At 31.2% G+C, this 14005-nt stretch overlaps 1 protein-coding gene across 1 annotated transcript in view; it reads left to right on the forward strand.

Moving 5' to 3' along the window:
* Window positions 1-1346: 1346 nt before the first annotated feature.
* The window catches only part of LOC139528860 (E3 ubiquitin-protein ligase ZNRF3-like), a 51830-nt gene continuing 39171 nt past the window's right edge, over window positions 1347-14005 (forward strand). Inside the window, exon 1 of the mRNA XM_071325074.1 lies at window positions 1347-1699. Within this exon, the coding sequence (XP_071181175.1) occupies window positions 1511-1699 (189 nt within the window). The 5' untranslated portion in view covers window positions 1347-1510. The remainder of the gene's footprint in view (window positions 1700-14005) is intronic.

Here is a 14005-nt window from a genome sequence, read left to right on the forward strand (position 1 = left end):
ATGGAGTTAATGCTCCTGTCATTGAAAAATCTATTAAGATATCAAAATACGTATTCATAGAATATGTAAAAAAAAACTCAAAATATATGCGTGTTAAAAAGTTGTGCTCAGTGTTTTCGTTTTAGGTATATATGGACCACCTGTCACGATTCATGAACTATTTTTGATTACAGTTCTATGTTGTGTTTTATTGACCGTTGATTTTCTTTGCTTCGTTTTTCGTTCTTCTGCTATGGATTTGTCAGTTCTCGATCTGCCTGTGTGTTAGATATGACGTGAAAAACGTTATGAATGGTCAGTTGGTATATAAAAAAAAGAAGATGTGGTATAATTGCCAATGAGACAACTATCCACAAAAGACCAAAATGACACAGACATTAACAACTATAGGTCACTGTACGGCCTTCAACAATGAGCAAAAACCATACCACATAGTCAGCTATAATAGGCCCCGATAAGACAATGTAAAACAATTCAAACGAGAAAAACTAACTGCCTTATTTAAGTAAAAAAAATAACGAAAAACAAATATGTAACATATAAACAAACGCAACCAATGAATTACAGGCTCCTGACTTGGGACAGGCACATTTTGCAAAAATTCGGACTCCTTACTATAATACCATTAGCCGGTGTCTAGTTACTGTCGAAAGCATCCTTAATTCATCCCGGTTCAAGTGGTCCAACTTCACAAAACATTACTTAATTACTGCATACATTGTCAATCTATTATCGGATGAAATATTTGCCATTGGACGTTCAGCAACCAATCTATCTATGAATCAATCTTTTCGGAAATTTCTAAACGTATTAATCAGTACGGTAATACACAGTGAAAACGATAAAAATTGTTATTATAACTTTATGTTATAAGAATAGAACCTAGACGCATTAAATAATTATTAACCTTAAACAAGTAATGTATAATCGGGTCTTCATCTGAATTTCTAAAGGGAAAACTTGCCATTTTTTCGGTGGGATGTAAAAATTTAAATGGTTCTTTCATTTTTATATATTAAAAATGTAATTCAAAGCATTTTGAAGATAATTAAAATATTCAATAGACATTATAATGAAATGTATTCTAATATGTGATCATTTAATTACCTTGTTTTAAAACCATGAAAACGGCAATCAAAATTATCCAATTCGCTTAAAATTACTGATCAGTTGTATTTTTTTAATGCAAGGAAATGAACACCTATAAATAGTTTAAAACAAAAGCGATACTTCAGAAATTGTAAATGTTATTGCGGACGTCAAAGAAAGCCTTTTTATTGTACGTCCGTCCAGGAAAACTATGTGATAAAAATAACTTTGTAGGCGGGGAAAACACTGTCAGTCACGTGGTATATACTGAAACTCTTTGATGCATGCCGCCATAACCTTTAGTTGTGGAGTAGGATAGTTGTAAAAGTTTTCATTTCCAACATTTTACGGTTGATTTTTTTAAGTGATTGGGATTTAACACCAGAAATATGTCTCGGCGAAAGAAGGAAAGGATTTCACGATGATATTTGGAAGTTTATTGATAATGAATGTTTTGTGGTCGTTGGTTCATTGTAAAGAAAAGGCCGTATTAGAAATAGTGATGCACAAAATTACAAAGAATGGAGAGTATAAAACAGAAATAGAAAAGATTGTAGGGCATTTTAGTGCAGCAGGATCGACGGTCAGCGCAGAGGGCAACATATTACAGGTAGGTTTTTACCTGTGTACCCCAATCACCTGGTGTATATTTCTGTCAAGTGTGTTGTGTGTAGTATTATATTTTGCAATGCGGGTGGCGTTGTTTATCAACGATTAATTATAAACAAGTCGACTCTGTTAATTGCAGATTAACAATTAAATAAACAGATGTATTACGAAAGAATTTGTGTATTGTGAAAGTAATTAATCCATCCCAGGTGCTATTGTTTACAACAAAACACGTGAATGTTTATTATGCCCCAAGGTAATAATTTAATTACCTTGTCAATTAAATAATCCATGTCTTAATTAATATTAATAATCTCTAAATGAACAGTTGATTGTTTGTTACTCAGTACATAATTGCATTCCTGCATAAGACGATGATGTACATAAAAAAAGTATAAGAAAAAAATCAAATGAAAGATGTATTTGTTGAAAAAGGAAAATCCACACAGCTTTCCACAATCCAATTTCATACAGTTTCTTGTTATTAGAAGGAGGAAACATACAGTTTTGGAGGATATATAGTCAAATTACATTAGACGTTAAAATAGATTGAACAAATTGTTCAATGAAACATACAACCCCAATCTAAAAATTCTGCCACTGGACTTTAAAAAGCAACCAACAATCAATCAATCAAAATCTTCTGTAGACTAAGCAGGTAAAACCGTATTAATTATGGCATTATTAAAGTCTTTGGTTTAACCTGGTGACTGCCACAAGGCCACCATGTGCTGGAGGCTGTGTTGTGTATACATATTATACTGACTAGAAGAAATAAGAAGTATTCTTTCTTCACCATGTTCACTCTTAGTCTTAATATTTAAATCAGTCCTTACAAGATACCTACTGTATGAAGAACACCAAGAATTGTCCAATCAAGAAAAATAAGTTGCTACAAAGAATTTATTCTTTTTTGGGAAATTATTACATAAGTTATGGACACTTAATCCTTATGAAAATAAAAAGGTGCCCAACCTTTTAAGCAATTAATTTTTTTATCAGTCATATTAATATTGTAAATAATAAAATATTAAAAACATTGTAGAAAATGTGACCAAATATAAAACTGGGCCACAATGAGAGACATATAAACGGTTTTATGATACAAAGTTCACGACCTTAGCGGAGATTTAGTAGTTTATCATATCTACGCTGTACACCTTGTGTTAGATATACAAACGTTTGAAGTTACGATAATATCTCCACGGGCTTGTACAAAATCTTTTAATGAATCAGATGTCTTACCAAACCACTTTTATACATATTAAATTCTTTACCTCCGTAAAAGTCATGTGTCTTACTAAACCACTTTTATACATATTAAATTCTTTACCTCCGTAAATGTAAAAGTCATGTGTCGTAAAAGTTTAATTTAAGTCTTTTTTTAAAGCTATCATACAGGTAGTGAAAAGCTTTGAAGATCAGATTACTTGACCTTTTTGTAATACAGGAAAATACCAATACACGATTTTTTATGTTGATAGACTGAATTGAAATTACTGCCTTTTAAAATTCTAATATGAATGATAAGTTTGTTATGAAATTAATGATAGTATAATGTTATAATGATTTACTGAGCTGCAAACAATATTTATGGGTTTGCAAGTAGAGATTCTTTGATATGTCTTTCTGAAGTTCTGACAAAAAAAGATTATCAATGAAAGAAAATGATAAAGCAACGCGAAGGATATGATTTTGTATTAAATTGCTTGCCAAATTAATGGTAACTTTAACACCTGCATTCACCGTAGGTACTGATTTGCAGTCGTATGTTTTTTCTATATCATGAATGTATGTGTTTGAAAGGATTTGAAATAAACAAAAAGTTTATTACAGAAAATTGTATTTAGATAATAAAAACTTTGACAGTTTTTAGATTGGGAACAAAAAGTAGATTTTCAAAAGTGGCAAGAAAAAACGGGCTGATGCCTTGTTGCAACTTTTGATAAGGCAATGAATTACTCAATATACTGTAATTAAAATACTAAAATAAGAAGAGGTGGTGTGATTACTATTTGTCAGAACTCATATGTAGTACATGTAGGTGTTAGCACAGATATAGGTAACCTTGTTTTGACTTTTAAAGTAGCAAAAAAAATATTAAAAATAAAGAAGACTAAAAAGTATCTAACCATTTGCTAACACAGACTTGCAGTTTTGTATTAATCACTAAAAGTATTGAAATTAGTTTTAGTCAAATTGGTTCAACTTAGTGGTAATTTGAATGATTTTTTGTTTCAGTTTGAGCATGTTTAAGACAAAATTACAAAAGATGTATATACATGTACATGTATCACGTAAAAATACCAGAACTGAAATAATTGGTTATTTTCATGAGTTATCCCCCTTGTTTAGTTGATATATTATTTTGTTGGGTATGGTTTAGTCATGTGAGTGTAGAAATTAAGTCTTCATGATTTGTAAAGGTAATATAATAAGTCTATTTCCTTTAATTTTGTTCTTATTTTCTTTTTGATACAAGAAAAGAGAACATCAGTAATAAAAGATAAACCTTCTTATAGTTATTGATTATTACCCAGCCTGCATCAGTAATAAAAGATAAACCTTCTTACATTTATTAATTATACCCCAGCCGGATTCCATTCTTTTATTACCTATATATCCTGCCTTTATTGAGAATTATAGTGTATGTTCATCTCAATCTAATTTAATAGATTCCCTTGTAATTTGTTTTCAAGTACAATGGCAAGATTTATTATAAGAATTATTGTTTTACAACCAGCAGAAGTATTGGCAAATGTAGGAACTTACAAAAAAACTACTTCAAGTGCAAATATCTTATATACATAATATAAATTCAAATTTATGTTCTAACATCATGTGAACACATATTGTCTTCGATGAATTCTTTTCTGGTGGTGAAAAGAAATATCATTTTTGTATGTTCCCTATTTAATGTTCCTATCAGTATATTAATTTGCAATATATGTATTTTATTGAGTTCTTATTCATGGTTTTTCTTTACCTATGAAGTCCACAAAAATAAATTCTCTGCATTTGAAATACATGTTTCAATACAATATTCACTTCATTTAACCTTGGGATCCTGTTAAGTTATTCAATGGTCATTATAATTATATCAAGGTTAAGATTTACTTTAATAAAAAAATCAAAAACTAAGGTGTTCTTTATTATGATCAGCAAGTTGACAAAATTTTCTAAATTTGTCTCATTTGCCTTCTGATACATAAAAATTAGTTTTTATTTGTGATAAAATGAGAAGATTTGCCACACAGCACCAACCAAGCCTTCTAACCACTATACCACATAGTGTGCCACACAACACCAACCAAGCCATCTAACCACTATACCACATAGTGTGCCACACAGCACCAACCAAGCCTTCTAACCCCTATACCACAATGTGTGCCACTCAACACAGACAAAGCCTTCTAACTGCTATACCACAAAAGGTGCCACACAACACTGATCAAGCCGTCTAACTGCTATACCACTTGAAGTGCCACACAGCACCGACCTAGCCCCCTAACTACTATACTAGGTAGAGTGCTACACAGCTCCGACCAAGCCTTCTAACTGATTTACCACGTAGTCTGCCACACAACCTTTTAACCAATATACTACATAGTGTGCCACTCAGCACTGACCATGCAAGCCTTGGCCTGCACACAGCACCGACCAAGCCTTATAACCGCTATACTACCTAGTGTGCCACATAGCACAGACTAAGCCTTTAAACCACTATACCATGTAGTGTGCCACACAGCACCGTCATGAAACCATTCTAACAGCCATACCACATAGTGTGCCACACAGCACCGACCAAGCCTTTTTACAGTTATACTACAAGATATCCCGCTTCTTTTGGATTGCTTTGATCATTTGAAGGAGGATTGTATTAAAATATAATGACTCTACTTGAAATAGATTTTATATCTATTATGTCTATATCATATCTGTAAATATCATATTTAATAGAGATATATCATCCCAGGTTATCTTAGCCTGATTTCTTATGTAAACACGATAACATTCTAAAGATAAACTTCTTTGTTCGTTAATTTCCCAACACTAGAAGAGCATCTCATGAACAGGGGTAGAGTGACTACTTCAGAAATACTCAGGCCTAATATTTTGTTCGTCAAATAGATTTTACACCAATCCGTGTACTAATAATGCTACATCATTGTAAACATAAAGTACAACGTAGATATTGAAATATTTAGTTTGTAACTGACCTGGTTGTAGAATTTTACTATGCTATTTGTAATATGCATCATAATATGTCATTTTTATATTATTTTGAAAGTTAACATTGATACATGATGTTTTACATACCTACCCTACTTTGTACAGATTGTGCTGTTTGTTTCATTTTTATACGACCGCAAATTTTGAAAAAATTTTCGTCGTATATTGCTATCACGTTGGCGTCTGCGTCGTCGTCGTCGTCGTCGTCGTCGTCGTCGTCGTCGTCGTCGTCGTCGTCCGGCGTCCGAATACTTTTAGTTTTCGCACTCTAACTTTAGTAAAAGTGAATAGAAATCTATGAAATTTTAACACAAGGTTTATGACCATAAAAGGAAGGTTGGTATTGATTTTGGGAGTTTTGGTCCCAACATTTTAGGAATAAGGGGCCAAAAAGGGCCCAAATAAGCATTTTCTTGGTTTTCGCACCATAACTTTAGTTTAAGTTAATAGAAATCTATGAAATTTTGACACAAGGTTTATGACCACAAAAGAAAGATTGGGATTGATTTTGGGAGTTTTGGTTTCAATAGTTTAGGAATAAGGGGCCAATAAAGGGCCCAAATAAGCATTTTTCTTGGTTTTTGCACAATAACCTTAGGTTAAGTAAATGGAAATCTATGAAATTTAAACACAATGTTTATGACCACAAAAGGAAGGTTGGTATTTATTTTGGGAGTTTAGGACCCAACAGATTAGGAATTAGGGGCCAAAAAGGGACCCAAATAAGCATTTTTCTTGGTTTTCGCACTATAATGTTAGTATAAGTAAATACAAATCTATGAAATTTAAACACAAGGCTTATGACCATAAAAAGGAAGGTTGGTATTGATTTTGGGAGTTTTGGTCCCAACAGTTTAGGAAAAAGGGGCCCAAAGGGTCCAAAATTAAACTTTGTTTGATTTCATCAAAATTGAATAATTGGGGTTCTTTGATATGCCGAATCTAACTGTATATGTAGATTCTCAACTTTTGGTCCCGTTTTCAAATTGGTCTACATTAAGGTCCAAAGGGTCCAAAATTAAACTTAGTTTGATTTTGACAAAAAATGAATCGGTTGGGTTCTTTGATATGTTGAATCTAAAAATGTACTAAGATTCTTGATTATTGAAGTTTTTTTGGTCCAGTTTTCAAATTGGTCTACATTAAGGTCCAAAGGGTCCAAAATTAAACTTTGTTTGATTTCATCAAAAATTGAATCCTTGGGGTTCTTTGATATGCCAAATCTAACTGTGTATGTAGATTCTTCATTTTTGGTCCTGTTTTCAAATTTCAAATTCTACATTAAAGTCCAAAGGGTCCAAAATTAAACTAAGTTTGAATTTAACAAAAATTGAATTCTTGGGCCTCTTTGATATGCTGAATCTAAACATGTACTTAGATTTTTGATTATGGGCCCAGTTTTCAAGTTGGTCCAAATCAGGATCTAAAATTATTTAAGTATTGTGCAATAGCAAGTCTTTTCAATTGCACAGTATTGTGCAATGGCAAGAAATATCTAATTGCACAATATTGTGAAATAGCAAATTTTTTTTTAATTAGAGTTATCTTTCTTTGTCCAGAATAGTAAGCAAGAAATATCCTATTTGTGCAATAGCAAGAATTTTTTTTAATTGGAGTTATCTTTCTTTGTCCAGAATCAACTTAAATCTTTGTTATATACAATATACAATGTATATACACTTTTTACTACCAACTGATAAATTTAAATAATCTTTACCATTCAGTGATAACAAGCAGTTTTTTTACATCTTAATATTTTATGATGTATTTAAATGAGTAGTTATTGTTGCAAACTCCATTAGAAATTTGAATTGATATCAGTTTTGAAAAAGGGAAACGGGGATGTGAAAAAAAAGGGGGGGGGGGGTTAAATTTTTCTCATTTCAGATTTCATAAATAAAAAGAAAATTTCTTCAAACATTTTTTTGAGAGGATTAATATTCAACAGCATAGTGATTTGCTCAAAGGCAAAAAAAACCTTTTAAGTTCATTAGACCACATTCATTCTGTGTCAGAAACCTATGCTGTGTCAACTATTTAATTTTAGATTTAAAAAGTTTGAAGAAGAAATCTTTAATTGATTTGTAAAATCTTGGCATTTGTTTTGTGTAAAAAAAAACCATGTAATGTCAAAAATTTGATCACAATCCAAATTCAGAGCTGTATCATGCTTGAATGTTTTGTCCATACTTGCCCCAACTGTTCAGGGTTCGACCTCTGCGGTCGTATAAAGCTACGCCCTGCGGAGCACCTGGTTGCTGTTTCAATTTGTTGGTTATTTTTCGTATGTTAAAATGTTTAATTTTAGAACATATTGAAAATTATGATTATGACCAAAAGGAAGGTTAAACAAACCATCACAAGACTTTATGAAAATAGAATAAGAAAATTAAATTTTTTTTTTAGTTTCTTGTGTACAATTTGGAAATTAGTATGGCGTTCATTATCACTGGACTAGTATATATTTGTTTAGGGGCCAGCTGAAGGACGCCTCCGGGTGCGGGAATTTCTCGCTACATTGAAGACCTGTTGGTGACCCTCTGCTGTTGTTTTTTTATTTGGTCGGGTTGTTGTCTCTTTGACACATTCCCCATTGCCATTCTCAATTTTATAATTTTGTAATATTTATTACAAATCAACATGCTATAAACATGGTAAATGAAAAGAATGTATTAGTTTGTAAGAAGGAGTTTTCCAACAGAAAACATATGTAGGGAATGTCAGTGATTGGACAGCGATTAAACAACATAATAAAAACAGAATAATGAATTCATTAGAATTACTCATCTTTGGAAAAATTAACAGTAAATACCAGGCAAAATATAACACCTTTATTAAATGATAAATAGATAATAGCTTTAAATTTACTTTCCTGCTAATGAAATATACAAACACCAATTAAGAGCCATTTATTAGTAACATTATTTCCTTAACTGTTGTAAAGAACACCAATTTAGCCACTCATAATTACCACTTTTGAGTTGGTGGCCCCTTTGAGCTCTTTGAATTAAAAAATTTAATTGTCATCACTTAGAAGAAGAAACCTGATTGTGCAAAATCATATCATAAAAATAAATTATCAATATAAACATGAGAAATTTAAAAATGATCGAAGTTTGAAAATTTTGAAAATGAAGATGCAAGTTGCCAATGAAACCATTCCTGTATTTCTAGCTGACTGGGTTGCCAAATGAATTACAAGTTAAAGTTCTCTACAGGCACATCTTCCTTCAACAATAAAACTTGACCACCACACTATACATGATCATGATGATACAGTGCTGAAAGTGGCGTTAAACACCAACAATTGATCAAATATCATACATATTTTTTATTTATTACTGAAATGTTCATGTTGGCATTTCAATACATTCCCTTGCTTGTATTTATATCAATGGGAAATGTTTGGTTGCATTGAGAAATAGCATAAAAATGCCAATTTAAATGAATTTGATTTTTATAAGAATGAGCCTGGTAAGCGTGTTTGGGTTGTACCTAACAACAAGTGAACTTTGTATACAGGTTTGATGTGATCTGATGAATGAACAGTATTGTAATCCTAATATGATATAAATATGAATCGAATATCATTCCTCTGTGTGGCTCCCACAAATGATAATTTTATTCAAATCCTTCATTTTCGTTTCATTTGGCGACATAAATCATTTTAATGTTGATTTGAGTTACAAAGAGATTTATAGAAATCAGAATAACATTATATATTGTGGGTGAAAGAATCGGGAGAACTAACTGTTTTCTTGGACAAAGTGTGTGAAAGTCGAAAATTGAAAATTCTCTGCCATTAAAAGAAGTTCAGTTTAAGAAAGATAAATGTTCTGGTACAGATTTGAATTACTGATGTGTAATACACTGCATTTATGAATAACAAGTAGAATTCAAATGGAAAGTTGGTTCAGTCTACGATTAAGGTCACCGATTTTACAACCAGAGTTTATATCCAATATAGGTTTTAGGTCAACATGGTTTTTATTTGGTCATAGTGTTGCTCCAGTGTAGGATTTAGGTCACCATTGTTTAACAACCTGTTATAGAGTTGGTCCAGTCTTGGATAAAAGTTCACCATGATTTTTACTTGGTCATAGAATTGCTCCAATCTTGGATTTAGGTTTACCATGGTTTAACAACTGTCATTTAACAACTATATAGGTCGGACATAAGTTATTTGCTAAGATTTTTCTTTAGCTGTGCCCCAGTACATTGGACCATTTAGTTTATAACTATATAGATTGAGATGTAAGCTTACGTTAGCAGAGTGAGTGTGCCCTAGTACATTGTACCATTTAGTCTATAACATATATAGATTAAAGGTATTGATCTGTGCCCCAGTACATTGGACCATTTAGTCTATAACATATATAACTGGGGACATAAGTGTGCCCTAGTACATACGACCATTTAGTCTATAACTTTATTAATTGGACGTAAGCTATTTGTTAAGATTTTATTTAAGCTCTGTTCTAGTACATTGGACCATTTAGTCTGTGTCCCAGTACATACATGTACAACCATTTATATATATATATATATATATATAGTCTATAATTTTATAAATCGGACGTAAGCTATTTGTTAAGATTTTACTTTCACCTCATTTACTTTGATATGGTAATAAATACACCTCCTCATTTGCCTATAACTCGTTTGATGTTGGCGGGGCTGATTGAACGTTAAGATGGCAGCTTGTCTACGATTGATTTGGAGATTTGTATTAAGAGAAACTGGTATGTTTTTGTACACAAAGATTAAATAAGACTTAACAAATAGCAATAAGATCAAAGAAGTAAAAATCCAATTTGTTTTTGTGTTGAGAAGGCTATAGGTTTTATACAAGTACATGTCTCAGCTTTTGATCTGATAGAATTGTCCAAGTATTTTATAGGAGTGTATTCAGTATATTGTTATTGAACTTTGGATGGTAAAATAAACCTTCCAGTCAGCACAATTTAAATGGAATACAGAGGGTTTGGATGGGTGTAGAGCTCAGGTTTTTGTATGGTTATACCTTGAGAAAAGGAATAAATGTTCCATCTTTAACCTTCAATCTTGCTAATTAATGATGATTTTATCAGAAATTGAAAAATGAATAATTGCCCTTCCAGTAAAAGAAATATTTCTATCAAACTGGGGAAAATATTTCTATAAAAAAAAACATTACAAATTAAAAATATTGCAATGGTAAGATACTAATTTAAGGTAAAGTAAAATAAATGCAACAAATACTTATATGCCAAGCATGTATATTGGGACTGCCACTAAGGAGAGTAGTCCTTAGATCATAATTAAGGTACTTATATGCCAAGCATGTATATTGGGACTGCCACTAAGGAGAGTAGTCCTTAGATCATAATTAAGGTCCATCTTAAAATTTACCCACTCACCTGAGGTCATCTTAAAGAAATCTGGACAGGGATATGTTTACCAACTGACTTGGGTTTTAAAGGTCACAGGTCCTTTTTGAATAAGATGCCAGGTCGAAAGATGTACACCAATCAGATTGCTAATATTTTTATATTTGACGAGTGAAATATATCTACAAGAATCTTATCATGGAATAACATATTTCAAACTTAATTATTCTGATGATCATTATAAGTTGTCAACAATTTGTTAATTTTAACTCAGATTTCACCACTTATGTACTATTTAAGGATACATTTTTTTTTGTCATTGTAGGTTTTTCAGTACATAATCACATTTTTAAAATCTATAATTAGATATTATACAACTAAGTAAGTTTAAGCTGTTATGTTATGTTTATTATGAATTGTCAGCTGTGGAATGCATAAATTATAAAAATCAAAGAAATATCAAATAATATAAAGTTATTGATAATTGTTATTTAAAAAAAATACTTCCAGACAATTAAAGTGTTTAATGTATTAAATTATAACAGAAAAAATAAAGTGGTGTGGGGTGTCCATCCATGACACACAATCAGTATAGGTGCACAGCCATTATACACACTAAAACTAAAAGAACATTGCTGTTCTTCATCTCAAAGTCACAATGAGGCCTTCAACATAGAGCAAAAAACTCCCCTCACTGAAAGTTTTAACCTGAGCTTGAGAGAAATTCTTTGCAAAAATAATTTGGATAGACTTTGCAAGATGTAAGACCCCCGTTACATGGGCCAAATCCCAAAAAGAATATACTTGGAAGTACTACAAATTTTAAATAAAATATTTCCTACGCATGATCTATGTAAAATACATTTAAGTAATTTAGGTACATTTGTATCAGATGAGAGGTATAATGTCTTTAAGCTTCTTTTATATTTAAACCCTACTGATATTGAACTTAATTTGTGTATTACCCCCACAGTTACAAATGGCATGGGTCATGTTAATCTTTGTGTGAGCTGTTACAGTTATAACTATCTAGCCCTTAAGTAAACTTTTTGATGAAGAATAGCAATATTTAAAGTATTTGACTGTTGATAAACTGTATAACTTCCAAGTATAGATACCTGTGTCCTGTTAACCCAGTTTAAATACATCCATTAAAAAATAAACCAGACCATAGTATATAATACATATATGCCTTCCATGTTTTGAGGAATTAAGTCTCTTCTTGAAGATTGTTTGAAAATTTGTTAATTTTGAAAGAAAAAGAAATAAAAGTATTGGACAATACCCAAATTCAGTTTATGTCTACTGTGTCCAATGATGTCTGTTTTGTCTGGTACTTGTAAGGGCGCTTAATATTTGGCTTCCGTCCAGGCCTTTAGTTCAAATATATGTTATTATAGAGATCTAAATACCAATGGCAATAATTGAAGTTGAAATTATTCATGTCTGGGTTCTAGCTATGCATAAGTCTTTCTAATTTTAGTCTTTTTAGAGCATTTAAATAAATACTAAGGAATTTTAAATTGTGTTCCAAATTATCGAATGATCAATGATAATTTGATTATTTTTCTTTAGAATTAATCATAATTTATTTTTTTATGAAAAACACAAAAAAATATTTGTCTATGTGTAAAATAATTGTACCATAGTTGGCTGATTGCAGGATAAAACTTAATAATGGTATATGGTCCTATTTGTGAAATTCTTAAGACTGCAGTTTTATTTAAATATCTCTTTTGATGATGTGAAGAGAATTATAACAAAGTACATATTTGGATATAAGTACAGTCTGTAATAGAAGTATGTGAAACAGTTGCATTATTATAAACTACATTGTTTGCTTGCCCTTGACTTTATTTAAACAAGATGTTAATAATATTTAAACTTGAATGTTGAATCTTTTGATTAACATTGAATAAATAGTCCAGACAAACATCAGGGGAGACAACTACACCCTGATAAAAAAATTGTTTGAAATGTTGACTATTATGAATGAATGAACAGATTTTAAAGAATGGAAGTTAAGTAATAGTTAGGAAAGAGAAAATGTTTTAAACCCTCAATTATTGGCGCTATCTTGCACGTATACAACCCTTTCATATCCATTGTAAACTTAATGCTATTTTTTCATGATAATGTGAATTTATTTTCACATCTAATACTTGTAGTTTTCTTTAAACATGTTAAAGGCTTTTGATGTTTATACCTTTTTTTGTAAGTCACCCTTTATGAATTTTTTAACAACTGTGCGGTAATAAGAATATTAATTATATATATCATTTTGTATGCAATATATTATTTTGAAGGCTGTCTGTAATATTTATGTATAATTTACATTTATTTGTGAAAATAGATCATAACTAATCATTTACTAATATACTGTGTATTCATTTCAGGTACTGTATCAGTCATCCTTATTATTAAAGCTATAAACCTAGGAAGATGTTGACTCTCATTTATGACTGATACAGTACTGGTGAAGGTCGAACTTTAAATGGAGAATCTGTTTCTTCTTGTTCATTTTTCTGTTCTGTTTGATCATCCTCACCGCTATCCTCTTGTTTTAATGCATCAAATTTGTTGTTCATGATGAGTTTGTTTTGATTTTATTGACCCAGAGACAAAAGCATCACCAGCATTGATTCTGTTTGGACGACCCATTCGTGATGCCATTCCCATACTGATGGGTAGATATTCTCCACATG

The sequence above is a fragment of the Mytilus edulis genome, chromosome 6 (genome assembly GCF_963676685.1).
Source record: "Mytilus edulis chromosome 6, xbMytEdul2.2, whole genome shotgun sequence".
NCBI lineage: Eukaryota > Metazoa > Mollusca > Bivalvia > Mytilida > Mytilidae > Mytilus > Mytilus edulis.